The 15,568-nt window shown below is 38.9% G+C and overlaps 4 protein-coding genes across 6 annotated transcripts; 1 reads left to right on the top strand and 3 right to left on the bottom strand.

Annotated features, from left to right (window-relative positions):
* Window positions 1-1,476: 1,476 nt before the first annotated feature.
* Window positions 1,477-4,255, bottom strand: LOC111796686. 2 transcript variants are annotated; one of them, XR_002815395.1, is made up of 8 exons: window positions 4,071-4,255; window positions 3,418-3,569; window positions 3,208-3,317; window positions 3,010-3,095; window positions 2,710-2,814; window positions 2,478-2,628; window positions 2,205-2,275; window positions 1,477-1,817 (listed from the first exon to the last, which is right to left on the bottom strand). XR_002815395.1 is itself a non-coding variant. In XM_023679416.1 (7 exons), the coding sequence occupies exons 1-6, from the start codon at window positions 4,178-4,180 to the stop codon at window positions 2,520-2,522; spliced, it is 672 nt and encodes a 223-aa protein (XP_023535184.1). In that variant the 5' UTR covers window positions 4,181-4,255; the 3' UTR covers window positions 1,477-2,275; window positions 2,478-2,519. The 2 variants fall into 2 exon arrangements, 1 of the variants encoding a protein (XP_023535184.1); XM_023679416.1 differs by having other exon boundaries at window positions 1,477-2,275.
* Window positions 4,256-6,531: 2,276 nt separating this feature from the next.
* Window positions 6,532-11,294, top strand: LOC111797317 (auxin response factor 5-like). Of its 2 annotated transcripts, XM_023680295.1 has the most exons (14): window positions 6,532-6,792; window positions 7,004-7,178; window positions 7,264-7,376; window positions 7,462-7,560; window positions 7,654-7,710; window positions 7,787-7,939; window positions 8,013-8,097; window positions 8,172-8,262; window positions 8,343-8,507; window positions 8,578-8,700; window positions 8,786-8,997; window positions 9,069-10,258; window positions 10,429-10,619; window positions 10,770-11,294. In XM_023680295.1, exons 2-14 carry the CDS (start codon window positions 7,067-7,069, stop codon window positions 10,909-10,911), a joined length of 2,733 nt encoding a protein of 910 aa, XP_023536063.1. In that variant the 5' UTR covers window positions 6,532-6,792; window positions 7,004-7,066; the 3' UTR covers window positions 10,912-11,294. The 2 variants fall into 2 exon arrangements, with proteins under 2 accessions (XP_023536063.1, XP_023536064.1); XM_023680296.1 differs by having other exon boundaries at window positions 6,532-7,178; window positions 9,072-10,258.
* Window positions 11,295-11,390: 96 nt separating this feature from the next.
* On the bottom strand, window positions 11,391-12,895 carry LOC111797320. Its single transcript, XM_023680298.1, has 3 exons — window positions 12,699-12,895; window positions 12,329-12,394; window positions 11,391-11,758 (listed from the first exon to the last, which is right to left on the bottom strand). The coding sequence occupies exons 1-3, from the start codon at window positions 12,744-12,746 to the stop codon at window positions 11,711-11,713; spliced, it is 162 nt and encodes a 53-aa protein (XP_023536066.1). The 5' UTR covers window positions 12,747-12,895; the 3' UTR covers window positions 11,391-11,710.
* On the bottom strand, window positions 11,391-15,210 carry LOC111797318. Its single transcript, XM_023680297.1, has 5 exons — window positions 15,164-15,210; window positions 14,713-15,095; window positions 12,699-12,898; window positions 12,329-12,394; window positions 11,391-11,758 (listed from the first exon to the last, which is right to left on the bottom strand). Exons 2-3 carry the CDS (start codon window positions 15,067-15,069, stop codon window positions 12,881-12,883), a joined length of 375 nt encoding a protein of 124 aa, XP_023536065.1. The 5' UTR covers window positions 15,070-15,095; window positions 15,164-15,210; the 3' UTR covers window positions 11,391-11,758; window positions 12,329-12,394; window positions 12,699-12,880.
* Window positions 15,211-15,568: the final 358 nt, after the last annotated feature.

Genomic DNA, 15,568 nt, shown 5'->3' on the forward strand with positions numbered 1-15,568 from the left:
GCTGCCTTCCTTTTAGTTTTTTCCCATATAATCATGTCAACGCACGCCCCTCCCCCCTCCCCCCATACACCCATACGCCCACCCACCTACCCTCCTAAACCCTTTACCCTCTGCTTTTCAGACCCCCCTCCCCCCCCGCCCCATCATTTGGGCGGTGCCATTAGATTACCCTTTATTTATCTTCCATTATTCTCCTCATTTTATATCATAAACCCTTCATGGAATCATCTGTTTATCCACACCACTATAGATACAAAGCATTCGATGAAAATAAAAATACGTTTATCTGTCACCTCATCCGCCAAATTGCGAATTGGTCATTTCCAAGGAATCCGTACTTGCACAGACCGCCCATAACATCCATGCATGCTTCCCTATTTCAAAGCCTTCCAGAATCCTCCGCCGCCCCATTTCTTTCAATCATCCATCATCCTTAGTGTGTGTGTGTGTGTGTGTCTCTACTCAAATCTAAAAGACTTGTTCTTCCACATAATACGACAACCAGCAACCATGAAATTTAAACACCCAAAGTTGGAATTAAAAACAATATGTAGCACGTTATGTAGCCGCATTGCTAGCTGTTATAGCATAACTCCTCATCTGCCATCTCTTTTTGCTGCCCCGCCGCTCTCTCCCTTTCTGCCATTTGTCTTCTGAATCAAACATCGAACTTGGCTCCTTTAAACCATAATCAATCTAAATTATCGCCTTCTTTATGGAGTTTTTATTAACAAGATTGTCAAATTACATAACTTCATCTGGGTTTTTCTGGATGAAGGAGGTCAAAATCCATGATTATTTCTGCAAACAAATCATTGGAGCTTTTGAAAGGGCGCCAAATGATTGATAATGATTAGTAAGGCTGCCCTTTAGATTAGATTTGGGTCGTTGGAGCTTATTCAACCTCATAATTAGAGACCCAAATAGATGCCAGCAAGCCAGTCAGTTGAACATCGCATTCAAATTCACCAACCATTAGATTTCCAGAGCCGACCCTTAGAATATCTTTGAATAAGACTTGGTCTTCTAAGGCCCCTTTCAATCATTAAGCTTTCCAAGTCGTTTGAGATTAATTTTATTACTACTTGTGTTATGAGCATTGAATGAAGAAGTGATTTAATATTGGAAGATGAATGGCAGAGGGCTTTGATTTGGCAAGCTCAGTTTGCAGGTTCCAAACAAGAGAAAGAAATGAAGTCCGAGAACGTGCAAGAGTTGTGTTCTGACAAAGAGATGATGTTTTTTCATAATCATATCTGAAATTGAAATTTAATCATATCTTTTGAAGATCTTCAAAATCCCTACTTGACATGAAGAAAGAGAGAGAGGGAGATGTCAGAACAGAGAAGATGGTCAAATTCTGAGAGCTAAACCGAACACAGATTCCAAGTTAACAGACGGTCAAATTTATCATGAAACGAGGCAAACACAAAAAGACACCATTTTTTTAAACTCTAGTTTTGATTGGATTGAACGGTTTTGTACTTCCCACTTCATAGTTCATACCATGTTACAAATCCGCCATTGTCGCCCAAAGAAAACAATAAAACTGTCATATTGCTGCGTTTGGACTTATCTGATTAAACAAAAAACCATGGATCACATATTCACATGGGAGTTAGATCGTGTAGACCCGGTTCACCTATTTGAAAAACCGGGGCTTTTCTATCCCCAGAACACGAGGAGTACAAAGATTACAACCTTCAACTTCAAAAATGTGAGTAACAATCAGCTCTCTTCTATTACGAATCATTCTGCGGCCCGTTGTTTTGGACAGAACACCCCATACCTTATAAATGATAAATTATTTGCAGCTTCTAAAAAAAAATGGAACCCATGATGGAGGTTAGAGATATAATGGATGCAAATGGAATGTACTTGCAAACAGCAAATCATATTTCACATCTGTTAGAGAGTAAAACAAATTATTCTTTATAAGAGTGTAGAAATCTCACCCTAGTAGACGCGTTTTAAAAATCATGAGACTGACGACAATACATAACTGACTAAAGCAGACAATATCTCAATCATGGATAAAACAATGGTGTGGTCTTGTGTTTAGGCAAGTGATTTTGAATGAAATTAGAAATATAATGTCCAAATCTCAGACAATATTCAGTGAAGTCTAGGATGCTGATATCTGTCATCACCTTCCAGATTGGGCTGTAAAGCATAATTCACTAACCATGTATATTGGCCCTAACCTCATAATATATGCATTTGGGCTATCTCTTCTTAACAGTTGCAAAAATGGGTAGCTGCATTTGTCCACACCCTGATATATAAAGTTAAGTCATTATCAAAGTTGAGGTGATATTCCCAAGCGCAAGGTGCTTCTCCCAAGCATTTCTTACACTAGGAAAACAATTGAATTCAAGTTTACTTTCAAGCAAATTTTTTGGGTAATGAAGATTTTAGGCATGAATTGAGTGACAGCAAGAAATTAGCCATCCTACTGAGGGAGTAGGAAAAGTTACCTGATATGTAGACGATCTATGTTATATGAGAATTAGCATTCTTCAAGATAATCTGGCAGTTTTTTGCTTCTTCGTTTTTGACTGATGGTCATCGTTCAAGATAAGTGCATTTATATCCGTGGCCTCGTCTTCTCTCATCTTCCTTTTGCTCCTACAGAATTTGGCGAAAAAAATTAAAATAATAGATTTGGGGATTATAGCTTAAACCTCACAGAATGTAGTATTATCTCACTTATTAGTTGCTAAGCCTTCAACTGAGTTCTTCTCCAACCGATGAATGCTCCCTGTGTGAGATGGAACAAGAGATCCAGAGATGTGCAGTATTCCCTCATCAAAACTGTAAAGGATGAATTAAGTCACTTCTTATAACATCAAGATATTAAGATCACTGAAGCAGAACAACAAGAATCAGGAAACATCAATAAATATGAGGTTGATGTTCCGGCCCCAATTAATTGAATGAAAACTCCAAGAATAACTTTCCACTTCAATGATACAGAATAAACGTGATTAAAGGGAAAAAAAATCTAACCTCTTCACCAAAAACCGTATCATTGTCCCAACCTTTATTACATGGTGCTTGTTAGCTCTACTGACAAGCATTTCTTCTCCATGTCTCTATGTCAAAATCAATGCATAATACAATCAGAACAGGATATCAAGAACTTCCTTCTCATATGTACAACAAAGGGAAAGGTATGAATTCTCAAGTACAATGCACAAAACATACTGTTATATGCTTGAATTCGCTGCGAATGTCTTCATCGGTTATTACAGCAGAAGCAAAACCCAAGACAATAACATGGATTGATTCTTGCTTAAGCTTCACCACCTTTCCCTCTGAAGTGATAACCAAACTATCAGAAAAGCATGGACAACTTAAACTCTAGATGTGTTGTTTTTCCTAATGGCAATACCGTGAGAATCATAGAAAACCAACCTAAAAGCATGTTTGGTTTTGGAGAGAAAAGTAATAGCTTTGCCTTTATTGTCACGGCAAAGTAAGGGTGCACTCCAGATAGAATCTTCGCACTTTTATCAATAATTTTGGCCTCATAAGCCAGTAGCACGCCCTCAAATTTTTCATCAAATCTACACGCGGAGTACAGTTTAAACAAAGTCAGTTCAATACAAGTTCACATATATGTACCACATAAATGAAATTGAATGCTGATTGAATGAAGCAAAAGAAGCAGCAATGACAATCACTAGAAGTCCAACTTTTGCGCCTTTGTGTCCAAATTAAATGAAGAACATCTCTATTCCCTAATCATGGAAGTCACAAAAACTTACATTCTGAGTTCACAAACAACAGCACAACCAGGTGTTTCTTTCTTCAATACAGAATAGCAAGCCAGCAAAGAAAAAAACGGCAGTTGATAAAAATGCAGGAAAAAACTAAGTTAAATTGCGGCGAAATTGAAGGTTGTACTAGTCAAATTCTGCCATTAAAAGATAGCATCCCCAATCAAGATGCACAAAGAAAAATAATAAATACATCAACAAAGCAACAGTATCAGTAACTGGAAAAGATTGTGATTGCAGGCAATTAGAGACGAGAATTGTTGAAAGCGTAAAAGAAGTTCGAGTTACTTTAGAAGCATAGCGCCGAGCTCGCGAAGAATCGCTTGCGAAACCTTGTTACTTTTGGCTGGGTGAAGATATATAACCAAATCGGCATCCGACACCTTGAGCCCTTCCATTGAAACGACGACCGCAACAAGGAGTAGAGGAAGAATCCGCAGCGCCGGAGAAGAAAGAGCGCGCGAGAAGGTAAAAAATAAAAAATAAAAAAATTGGGCCTAAATAAGAACATAAAGGGCCGGAATTAATGGGCTTGAGGGTGGGTTAGGAAACCGGCCCAAAATAGAGAGGAGGAATATAGATGAAGGCCTTGAAGGGCGGCCCAGCGGTAAATAAATAAATAAATAAATGTATTTTAATTAAAAAAAAAAATAATAAATAAAAAGGAAAGGGGAGGGTTAGAGACAAAATGGAGGTGTGTTTTGATGAGCAAAAAAGAGAGGAGATTGTCCCCTGGAAACCCTACACATTTCACTGCTTCATGTTCCCCTCATACCACGCCTCCTTTCCTCTTCTCTGCTTCTGGACCCCTTTCTCTGTCTCTCTCTCCCATTATATTATATTATATTATATTATTATTTTATTTTTATTTAAAAAATCATTCTATTTCTAATCCCAATCACTAATAATAATCCCATTCATTTATTAGCCGTATATATAAGGAGGAATTCCTCATTAATTAATTCTTTTTATTTTTGTTTACATAAATAGAAATAAATAAATAAATACATTATATATATATTTGGAACACTCCAAGGTATTCTTCACTTAATTGGTTGGTTGATGATGCAGATTTTTCGTTTCCTGCAAAATAATTAATTATTTATTTATTTTGGGAGACGGTCAAAAAAGTGAACTTTACGTGGAAGATGGGATCGAATGAGTCTGACAATGTTCAATGGGGCCCACGCGTGAGCCTCACCTTGTTTACCGTAATTTATATTAAATAATAAATAAATGAATAAATAAATAAAACAGGGGAGGGTTCCGTGCATGACAATCACGTGCCCTCGACGCCGTTTTGGAAATAACGATTTTTATTTCATTTTTTTAACATATGCTAGTTGCTTTGTTTAATATTATAATGTCAAGTTGTGTGTATAAGATAATGTTGGACTTCTTTGTAAAATTTCGATGAAAATTTCTTAATTATTGCTTCTAATCTAATTATGTTGTGTAAACATAAATAAATATTACAAGCTCGCCTTATAATACACTTTACCCAACCAAAGTAGGTGGACATTTAATTAAGACTCCTTTTATTTTTAGAAATAAATTGTGTGGAGTACAAGATTTATTTATTTATTTATTTATTTATTCAAATGCTTAAAAATATGAAATTTAAGAAATTATTACTTTGTACTATTTGTCTTAAGAGTGCAAACAATATAATACAAGAGTGTGGTAACATTATTACTTATTTGTCTATGAAAAGTAAGCGTTAAAAAGAAATATATATACCAGAATTATTATTTTATTTATATTTCGTAATCTTTGTAGATATATGTTGGTTCTTTTAGAAACTAGAAGAAGAAAAATTTAGCAGAAATATTGATTACTTATGTGCATGCCAAACTCGAACCCATTTCCTTTATTTATTCAATTCATTAGCCTTTGACCATATTATATACCCATAAAGTAAATCCTCATCCCATTTTGTTGTAAGTTGCAAGTGGATTTGGCTCATCATTATTCATGAATATAAAAGATTATTTTCTTTTATTACGTTCTAACATTATAATTGGGGCGAAGAAAATTTGAATGTATTTAAAATTAATTAAGTAAAAAATGATGAGTATAGAAATAAAAGAATAAGAGGCGTCCCATAATGGGTAAAAGGCAGCAAGGGAACAGAACATTCACATACCCCACCCCCTTCCTACACCTCCTGTTAATTTGCCGCGAATCGCACGCGCGATGAGCGCAAACTTGATATTATTGCCGCAACCCACCGCCAAATCAAACCCGCCGTTCTCATTCCCTTCCATTCCCTTTATTCTTTATAATAAGGTTAAATTACACATTTACCCTCATTGATCTCCTAATTTTTGTATAGACGGTCAAAATTAACTTTGTGACGTAATAAAAACATATTTATTTTTTAAAAATGTTAATAAATCAATCAATAATATTGAGTTTCTTACAATTTAAAAGTTATTTATATGAAAATTGATCCAAAAAGTAAAACTTTATACTAGTTTAACCAATTTAAAAGTAAAAAGTGAAGTATTTTTTTCTTTTACAGAAATAACAACGAAATGAAAATATATTTATATTATCTTACAAGAATAATAATTAATGTAATAAAAAAAGAAAAGGGGGAATGGAGGAAGACGAAAATCCAATGGCTATTTGAAATAATCGGTGCTAAAATGCGCCGGTTGACACTCTTCCTTTCCACCAATCCCATTCTCGCTCTTCTCCGAAAAGACAATCTCTCTCTCTCTCTCTCTCTCTCTCTCTCTCTCTCTCACTCACAGTCCTTCTTTGTGTACTGTTTTCGTGTTCTCATAGCCTTTCTCTGCTTTTCCTCCAATTGTTTACTATTATTTTTCCTACTTTCTGTTGACACCCTTTAATTTTGGTTCTCTATAACAGTTTAAAGCTGCAAAGAAATGGGGTTATACGGACGCGAGCGCAGGATAAGAGCATGCACACTCTTTCCAGTTTTGAGAGGAGAGAGAGAGATAGAGATTCCGAAAGGGAAATGCCGGAAGCAGCAAGGCTTAAGGTGAGGTGTGAGTAGGAAGGGTGGAGGGAAGTGGTTGATCCAAAGCTCGGTGTCTATTCAACGTAAAGACAACCACACCCACTTCATCATATGCTTCTTCGATTCCCCTGCTTTTGATGCTATCAGATCCCTTTCATTTCCAGTTTTTGTTCATTCGTCTTGGATTCTCATGCCCTTCTTCCCTTTTTGACTCATGGTATCACTCTCTTAGTCCTCCTCGACCTTTCTTGGACGAGGACCTGAAATTGCCTCGTGATCAAGAGAAGGACACGCCATGAGCTCTGTGGAAGACAAGCTCAAGACACCAATGGGTTTGGTTAACAACACCCCTCAGACTAACCTTCTCGACGAGATGAAGTTGCTGAAACAAATGCAAGATCAAACAGGTTTGTTTCAATTCTGGCAATATGTTTTTTTTTTTTTCTTTTTTCAAATGGGTATTGCTTAAATGTGCGTTTCTTTGGATTTCAGGGGCCCGGAAGGCTATTAACTCCGAGCTCTGGCACGCGTGTGCTGGTCCGCTTGTTTCCTTGCCCCATGTGGGGAGTCTTGTTTATTACTTTCCTCAGGGACATAGTGAACAGGTGCCAATTGTTGCATTGATGATAATACAGGAAAGGGGGTTTCTTGATGGTTTTATTATTATTATTTTTTTTTTTTTGCGAACAGGTGGCGGTTTCTACCAAGAGAACAGCAACCTCACAGATTCCAAATTATCCTAATCTTCCCTCTCAGTTGATGTGCCAAGTTCAAAGTGTTACCTTACATGTACGTGCTTTTGTTCATATTGGAATTTGGATCATCCAATGGAAAATATTTGTTCTGAAGAATCCTCTGCTTTTCTCTTCATTAATGTTTTAGGCTGATAAAGATTCAGATGAAATCTACGCTCAAATGAGCCTTCAACCGGTGAACTCTGTAAGCCAATAGCTTTGAATTTGTGAACAGTTCATAATAGCATCTCTTTTCACGTTCAAATTTGGCCATGGATCAGGAAAAAGATGTCTTCCTTGTTCCGGACTTTGGACTACGGCCGAGTAAACACCCAAATGAATTCTTCTGCAAAACATTGACTGCCAGTGATACCAGCACACATGGTGGGTTCTCAGTGCCACGCAGGGCTGCTGAAAAGCTTTTTCCGCCATTGGTAAGGTTTCAAGTTCATGTCATTTCTTCTCTGCTGTTACCATTCATAGCCTCTATGGTTGATCTTGAAACAGGATTACACAATGCAACCACCAACTCAGGAGCTCGTTGTTCGAGACTTGCATGACAATACCTGGACTTTTCGCCACATCTATCGCGGTGAGTATGGTTGGATATGATAATCTACCCCTTAAGTTGTTTTCCTGATGGGGGTATGCCTTGTTTTTTTATAGGGCAGCCGAAGCGACACCTTCTCACAACTGGGTGGAGTCTATTTGTTGGAGCAAAGAGGCTTAGAGCAGGCGATTCTGTTCTTTTCATAAGGTAAGGTAGCGTTTTTGCCACTTTTTTGTGTGTCAATGCTATGAAGTTTGAATAATTTGTCTAATGTGACAATCATGTAGGGATGAAAAGTCCCAGTTGCTGATTGGAGTGAGGCGTGCTAACCGGCAACAAACAACATTGCCATCATCGGTGCTATCCGCCGACAGTATGCATATAGGAGTTCTTGCTGCTGCAGCTCATGCCGCTGCTAATCGCAGTCCATTCACAATCTTTTACAATCCCAGGTTCCATTAACTTTCAAGAGCCTCAAGTTTAGATTTTTCCAACTTTACATGTGTTTCTTTTTCCCCACAGGGCATGTCCTTCAGAGTTTGTTATTCCCTTAGCCAAATATCGGAAATGTGTATTCGGAACTCAGCTTTCTGCGGGTATGAGGTTCGGGATGATGTTTGAAACAGAGGAGTCGGGAAAACGCCGGTGAGCTTATGACGGGTTTGATTTTGTCCCAATAAATGATTTGGGATGTTCATATAATTGGATTCTAAAGCTATTTGTTGCGCAGATATATGGGTACAATTGTTGGGATTAGCGATTTAGATCCACTTAGGTGGCCAGGTTCCAAGTGGCGAAATCTTCAAGTGGAATGGGATGAGCCAGGGTGCTGCGACAAGCAAAACAGGGTTAGTTCATGGGAAATAGAAACTCCAGAAAGTCTCTTCATTTTTCCTTCTCTGACTTCGGGTCTTAAACGTCCATTACACGGCGGATTTTTGGGTAAGATTATCCCTTTCTGTGACTTTCAGTGTACTCTAAAAGACCATAAAAATGGGAATGTTTCACTTTAGCAGGAGAAACTGATTGGGAAAGTCTGGTGAAGAGACCAATGCTTCGTGTTCCTGAAAATATACGAGGGGATCTTTCATATGCTGCGCCAAATCTATGCTCTGAACCACTGATGAAGATGCTACTGAGGCCTCAACTCGTTAGCCTTCACGGAGCCACCTTACACCAGGATTCAGCTAACAATTTAGTGAAGATACAGGACATGAAGGACATGCAGCCAGAAACCAATTCTAAAATGAAGCAGCCTATTCCGACAGAAACTGCATCTCCCGGGAATCAAAATCCTGATCCCATAAACCCAAATTCATCACCAAAAGAAAGTTTACCAGGAAAAGTGCACACTTCAGCGGCTACTGAAAGTGAACCTCCAACTGGAGCTGATGATGTTTCAACCAATCAGTCCAATACATTGCCCCCGGTCGGAGATTGTGTGGGGGGAAAACTCAGTGCTAAAGAAGTGAATATGCAGACCCTTGTGAACCAGCTTTCATTTATGAACCAGAATCAGATCCCCATGCAGTCATGGCCGTTGCAGCCTCAGCTTGAATCACTAATCCAACACCCACAACCAATTGACATGCCTCAGCCTGAATTTACGCTGGATGGTGATGGATGTTTGATTAACCCATCCTGTCTGCCTCTTCCTGGAGTAATGAGATCACCCGGGAACCTTTCCATGTTGGCATTGCAAGAATCCTCAACAGTCTTCCCTGAGGCTCTTAATTTTCCCTTACCCTCAACTGGGCAAGACATGTGGGATCCTCTTAATAATATAAGATTCTCTTCTAACCTGAATTGTATGGGTAATGCAAATGTTATGAGAGCCGTTTCAGACGAGAGCAACAACCAAAGTGGGATATATAGCTGTTCTAACCTTGAAATCAGTAATGGTGGAAATACTTTGGTTGATCCTGCTGTTTCGAGTACTATTCTTGATGATTATTGCGCATTGAAAGATGCTGACTTCCCACATCCTTCAGATTGCTTGGTTGGAAACTTCAGCTCAAGCCAAGATGTTCAGTCTCAGATTACCTCTGCTGCTAGTCTTGGAGATTCTCAGGCTTTCTCCAGGCAAGACTTCCATGATAATTCAGGTGGTACTTCCTCTTGCAATGTGGATTTTGATGAGGGCAGTCTTCTGCATAACGGCTCCTGGAATCAAGTCGTACCGCCCATGAGAACTTACACCAAGGTAGGTATCTGTGGTTTTTCTACTAGTTATGGTAACTGACATGATGTTCTTAGTCTGATGGGATTGCATTTACATTACCATGAACAAGGCTGTCTTATTTATGCTGTCACAATGAAAATTGATCTCAAAATTGTTACTGTGCTCTTGTTTCCCTACTCTCAAAATGACAGGTCCAGAAGGCAGGATCTGTTGGGAGGTCTATTGATGTCACTAGTTTTAAGAACTACGACGAACTGTGCTCCGCTATCGAATGCATGTTTGGACTTGAAGGGCTGCTTAATGACCCGAGAGGCTCAGGATGGAAACTGGTTTATGTCGATTATGAGAATGACGTCTTGCTTATTGGCGATGATCCATGGGAGTAAGTTTTCTTCTCGCTATAAGTCCGATTCTTGTTTGTTTAAATATCTTTAGCCTGAAGAGTTGAGAAATAGCAGCTCCTGAATTCAACAAGTCATCTTAGTATTATAGTTGTCATCTTTTGCTGGATTCCCTGGGATGATGTCTGCAGGGAATTTGTGAGCTGTGTACGGTGCATCAGAATCTTGTCGCCCTCAGAAGTTAAGCAAATGAGCGAAGAGGGAATGAAGCTTCTCAACAGTGCTATGATGCAAGGCATCAATTGCTCCATGCCAGAAGGTGGCCGAGGTTAAGACTCAGTTTTCCTTAACCAGTCATGAAGGCCGATTCTTCTTCTTCGGTAGGCGAGAATCGAGTTTAGTATAATTACTGTCACAAGCTCGAAGAAGGCCGAGTGTTAGCATGAAGCTTTCGTCTTGATTGCTGGGAGCTGTAGTTGAAGTAGATTCAGTTCCTGCAAAATTGTACTCTTTCTGAATTCAGTAGAACAAAAGAAAAAACTTCAACAAGTTAGCCATGCTGCGCCTTCTGAAGGTATACCCACGAACCATCAATCTGGGTATGCGAGGTTCATGATGGAGCCTTATCTTTGTTGCCTGTCTTTCATTTGCATATTTCCGTTGTCTAGAGATTTTACAGTAAGATAATATATTCTAGAGTTTTTGCTCATATTTCTTACAACACGACCCTATAAACTGAACCACAAGATAGAGATCAATACCAATCATAAAGCTTCAACTCAAAAGTGAGGTTAGAGGTGGTACTGTGCTAGAAAAGAAATTTCAAACGAGTCTTATTTATCAGTATGGTGTCACCTTTATTTCAAGAACATTCTTCTCACAGGCAGAATTGCCAATCGGAACTGAAAAACTAAGCATACACCATAGAGTATTTGCAGCAATACCAACCCCGTTTAAACAGAGAACTTTTCTTTTGTTTCAGCAGTGAAGGAAAAGAAAAAAGAAAAAAAAAACTGAATCTAATTAATTATCAAGCCAAAAATCACATTCTCCAACCAATGATCGGAGTCTCTCCCTATGCGGTAATTTCCATCTCTTCCATCGCTATAAGCTACATCAGGAAAAGTGTTCATCAATGATGGGCCTTGGCTTCAGCTTTCGCGCGTGACTTGGCCTTTGCCTGGCAAATGCACAAAAATATAGCCAAAAGACACGTTATTAGACAATCAAATTCATATTCTATACAATTAACTGATCAAGATATATAAGACGGTCTATGTTTCATGTGCTTACATGCTGTAAAAAAACAAATTATACGGCATGGAACTGAAGATGACGTAACCAGAAGAAACTCATCAACAAAAAATGTCTTACAACTAAATGCCTATGGACACATACAGCCAATTTTCTTTCAGAAAACTTTTGGGTCGGAGTTGAGCCAATAAACAGGTACAAGATTTGAACTTTAAGTTTCCAACGAGACTTCTTCCTTAATTAGAAATGCCCATGAAAATAAGGCAGTGAAGAAATCTTGTCTCCAAAAGAAAACAAGTTGAAACCATTAGAGAAACAGGTTACATGATATCTAGTTTAAATGTTGAGTTCATGTCCATTAAGGAGTGAAAATAGTCATTATTAATAAATATGGAGTTGATTTAGCAGAGGCGCCATACAATCAACTATAAAAATAACCATTTCAATAAATTTACGAAAACAACAACGGTTGGAACAGAAGTTGATTCCAATTTACCTTCAGAACCTTGAGCTTAATGTTTCCGTAAACCAAACCAAAGGTGAATGCTGATGCACGGGCTACCTGTAGAAATCAATTCCCAAAAAAGATTCAGAATCTCCAATGAACCGATCCATCTCATTCCCAATAAAGGATATAAAAACAACATAATGAAGAAATACGAGAAAGAAAATAAATTTTTTTGAATCGCAGATCCATCCATTCTCATCAATTACCACCTCGTGGAGAATTCGGAACGAAAAAATCTAGATGCATTGAAATCCTATTCTAACCAGCTTGAAAAGAACAAAGTGGATACGGGACATCACAGGGATCGAGCTAAATAAAATCACTGCAAATGATTAATGGTAAAAGAAACAGTAAATACCAGAGCGAGGGTGCTGGTGCCGGAGTAAGGGCCAGGAGGAAGTGCCATTAGATGCAAATTATGATATCAGTCGCGACAGAGAAATGCTTGGACTTGTCTCCTTCTAGCGCCAATGAGTTCGCCTTTCCCGCCTGGATCGTAGAACCCTAATTTGCTCTCGAATCTTCGATCCGAGTCACCGATCAAATATGGAACTCAAACTAATGGAGGGTAATTTTGGTTAAATGGCCTCCGTACCCAGGCTAAAATTGTAAATTTAATTATAATTATTATTCTAATACCAAATTATATAAATATTATTTTACATTTTATGTCACCGTTTCCTTCCCTCGTTACAGTGACACGCAGAATCCAAAGGCGTTACGCGATGCCACGACGTGCATCGTCTCTGGTTTACCGGTAATTGAAAACGAAAAGAATAATGGAAGAAACCAGACTCGCCGGTGGATCAGTGAAACTCTTCCGTCGAGTCGTCTGATCTCCGATGAAAAAGCCATCGACTCAAGTCGTTGATAGTGCACTCAGCCTAGCATTTCTCCAGAGATGATGATACTCTCGTTTATCGGCGTCAGGTTTACGCCTCAGACTACTCTAACTCCTTCCTTCCCTTTCTTTTTATAATTTGTATCATATTGTATTGTTCTTTGTTTCCTTATCACTTCACATACCTGAAATATGTTGCTCAGTTGAAGTTCAAATTCAATTGTTCGCAAGTTTTCTTCATCTGAGCTCTCTTTATTGTTAATTGAATCCTGGTGGCTCATTCTTTGCTCGGTAGGAAGATATCTCACGGTCATTACGATTCAAAATGTTTTTCTCCATTTTGTTTTTCTAGATGTGGCCAGCTGTTTGAATCGGGACTACTTTTCTTGATTTATAATTTTCAAGTAATTTTCAAGCAAATTGGTGTTCTTCGATTGGAAGACGCAAGTGATTTGTTCGTCCAAATGGAATGATGCACCGTCCGACTCGTTTTGCCACTACAGGCGCCACTTTAGGGTGTCGGAACACGGCACTTCGAAGTATGCATTTCTTTATTTGGGGGAAACATAGGAATCTGAAAACTAAGGAAGCTCTTGCACTGAGATGATTTATGAACTTATTAACTAAGGAAGCGGGAATCAGCTAACTACGAGGTATCATTTTTCAGGCAGTAATAGAGTCTTCGTTCTTCAATGTGAATCATCGAGTGTGAGCCTTAGATAGTCTCAATCGTTAAGATTATGCTAGACAGGATGTCTGACCGAAATGCTGTGTTCGATGAGAAGATCGTTGGAATAAGATGAGACGCGGGTTTGATACGAATGCTTGATGCTCCCTACATTAGTTAATAGCTTGGATGGTTGGTGGCTGTATTGAAATCTATGAAAACTGTGAACTGCGAACCATATGAGATGAGGTGTTTTAACGTTTCTACGACTATTTTCTGAACGAAGCTGTTATATGCTTTGCTAGAGATGGTAGAATGGTCACTGGCTTGTGTCCATTGCCATTGCCATGTTTACCATACTACCATAACAATGAATGAAAGGGGAGTATGGTTGGCTTTGAGAATAGTGTTTCCTGTCCTTATCAATGTTCTCGAAACTTTCTAAGATCTTTGGATACACACTATTGGTAACAGATCGTTTAAACCAATTTCCTAGTAAATGCAGGCAAATTGTAGTTTTCCGATATTTGTGAAAGCACGAGCACGGCGTAACAAACCCCTACCAGTCAATTTCAAACTATAATTCTTGCTAAATAAGATAGAAGCACTGGGTACTCTTACATTAGCTTGAGATGCAATGACAACAAAGTATATGAAGAGAATGTATATATACGAGAACAACGAAGTAAGATTGCAAATACAAATTTCACAGTTGCAAAAATTCCACTCCAAAAGAAGGAAGTTCGTGAAGCTCTTCGTGTGCATATGTTGTTCGACAAAATGCCACATGTAGTGCCCAAAATGAAAACTCAACCAAAAGAGGACCGAGAAACGCTCACATAAAGGGAGGAGAAGAAGACGAACCTTGATACTGGGGGCGGGTTGATTGAGCTCTTCATCGGGAATGATAACTGGCCAAGTTTCCCCAGCTTCTCGGAACATTTGCTCGGTCTCAAGGAGTTGGCCCTTTTCAAGAATCGTATTCCTGATTGTTTGAGCAGGAGTAGATGTAGCGTCAAAAACCTCTTCGACTCCGTTGACAAAAGTGACGGCGATCTGGGGCGGGTGGTCATCGGTTCGGCGCTTGACGATCAATTGGCAAGCGGGGTTCGACTCCTTGGCCTTGCGAGCATTACACTGCGCTAAGAACTCCATGCAAGATGCTAAGCGTGGATCTAAGGCATTGAATTCGACCTTCACTTTAGACAGGAACTTCAACATCGCTGCTTCTTCCTCTTCGCCTTAACCCCTGCAATCATTGCTTCTTCCTCTTCGCCTAAACCCCTGCGATCAAAAATGATTGGGGACTCCCAACCCCTGCGATCAAAAATGATTGGGGACTCCCGAAGAAGGTAATGGCCATTGGGGACTCCCGAAGAAGGTAATGGCCTAAACCCCTGCGATAAAAAATGATTGGGGACTCCCGAAGAACCCGAAGAAGGTAATGGCCATTGGGGACTCCCGAAGAAGGTAATGGCGTAAACCCCTGCGATAAAAAATGATTGGGGACTCCCGAAGAAGGTAATGGCCTCCCGAAGAAGGTAATGAAGAAGGTAATGGCCACTGTTTTTCTTTCAGTTTATTAAATGCAGCGTTTTCTCAATTTCTACCCTTCTAAATATATTCTCACATCACGTATACACAATAAATTTGTAAAATAATTACTTGCTAGGCCCAGTAATCTTACCAACCCAAATATATAAATAGAATGAAAAGAACA

The sequence above is a fragment of the Cucurbita pepo genome, chromosome LG06 (assembly GCF_002806865.2).
Source record: "Cucurbita pepo subsp. pepo cultivar mu-cu-16 chromosome LG06, ASM280686v2, whole genome shotgun sequence".
Lineage (NCBI taxonomy): Eukaryota > Viridiplantae > Streptophyta > Magnoliopsida > Cucurbitales > Cucurbitaceae > Cucurbita > Cucurbita pepo.

Coding starts and splice junctions, on each gene's coding strand:
- LOC111796686 (XM_023679416.1), bottom strand. CDS start 4,180: ATGGAAGGGCTCAAGGTGTCGGATGCCGATTTGGTTATATATCTTCAC. Junction 3,318..3,417: donor AAAACCAAACATGCTTTTAG/GTTGGTTTTCTA, acceptor TTATCACTTCAG/AGGGAAAGGTGGTGAAGCTT. Junction 2,629..2,709: donor GAAGGCTTAGCAACTAATAA/GTGAGATAATAC, acceptor CAAATTCTGTAG/GAGCAAAAGGAAGATGAGAG.
- LOC111797317 (XM_023680295.1), top strand. CDS start 7,067: ATGAGCTCTGTGGAAGACAAGCTCAAGACACCAATGGGTTTGGTTAAC. Junction 7,561..7,653: donor TTCAAAGTGTTACCTTACAT/GTACGTGCTTTT, acceptor TTAATGTTTTAG/GCTGATAAAGATTCAGATGA. Junction 7,711..7,786: donor GCCTTCAACCGGTGAACTCT/GTAAGCCAATAG, acceptor GCCATGGATCAG/GAAAAAGATGTCTTCCTTGT.
- LOC111797320 (XM_023680298.1), bottom strand. CDS start 12,746: ATGGCACTTCCTCCTGGCCCTTACTCCGGCACCAGCACCCTCGCTCTG. Junction 12,395..12,698: donor GCACCAGCACCCTCGCTCTG/GTATTTACTGTT, acceptor TGATTTCTACAG/GTAGCCCGTGCATCAGCATT. Junction 11,759..12,328: donor TTAAGCTCAAGGTTCTGAAG/GTAAATTGGAAT, acceptor TGCATTTGCCAG/GCAAAGGCCAAGTCACGCGC.
- LOC111797318 (XM_023680297.1), bottom strand. CDS start 15,069: ATGTTGAAGTTCCTGTCTAAAGTGAAGGTCGAATTCAATGCCTTAGAT.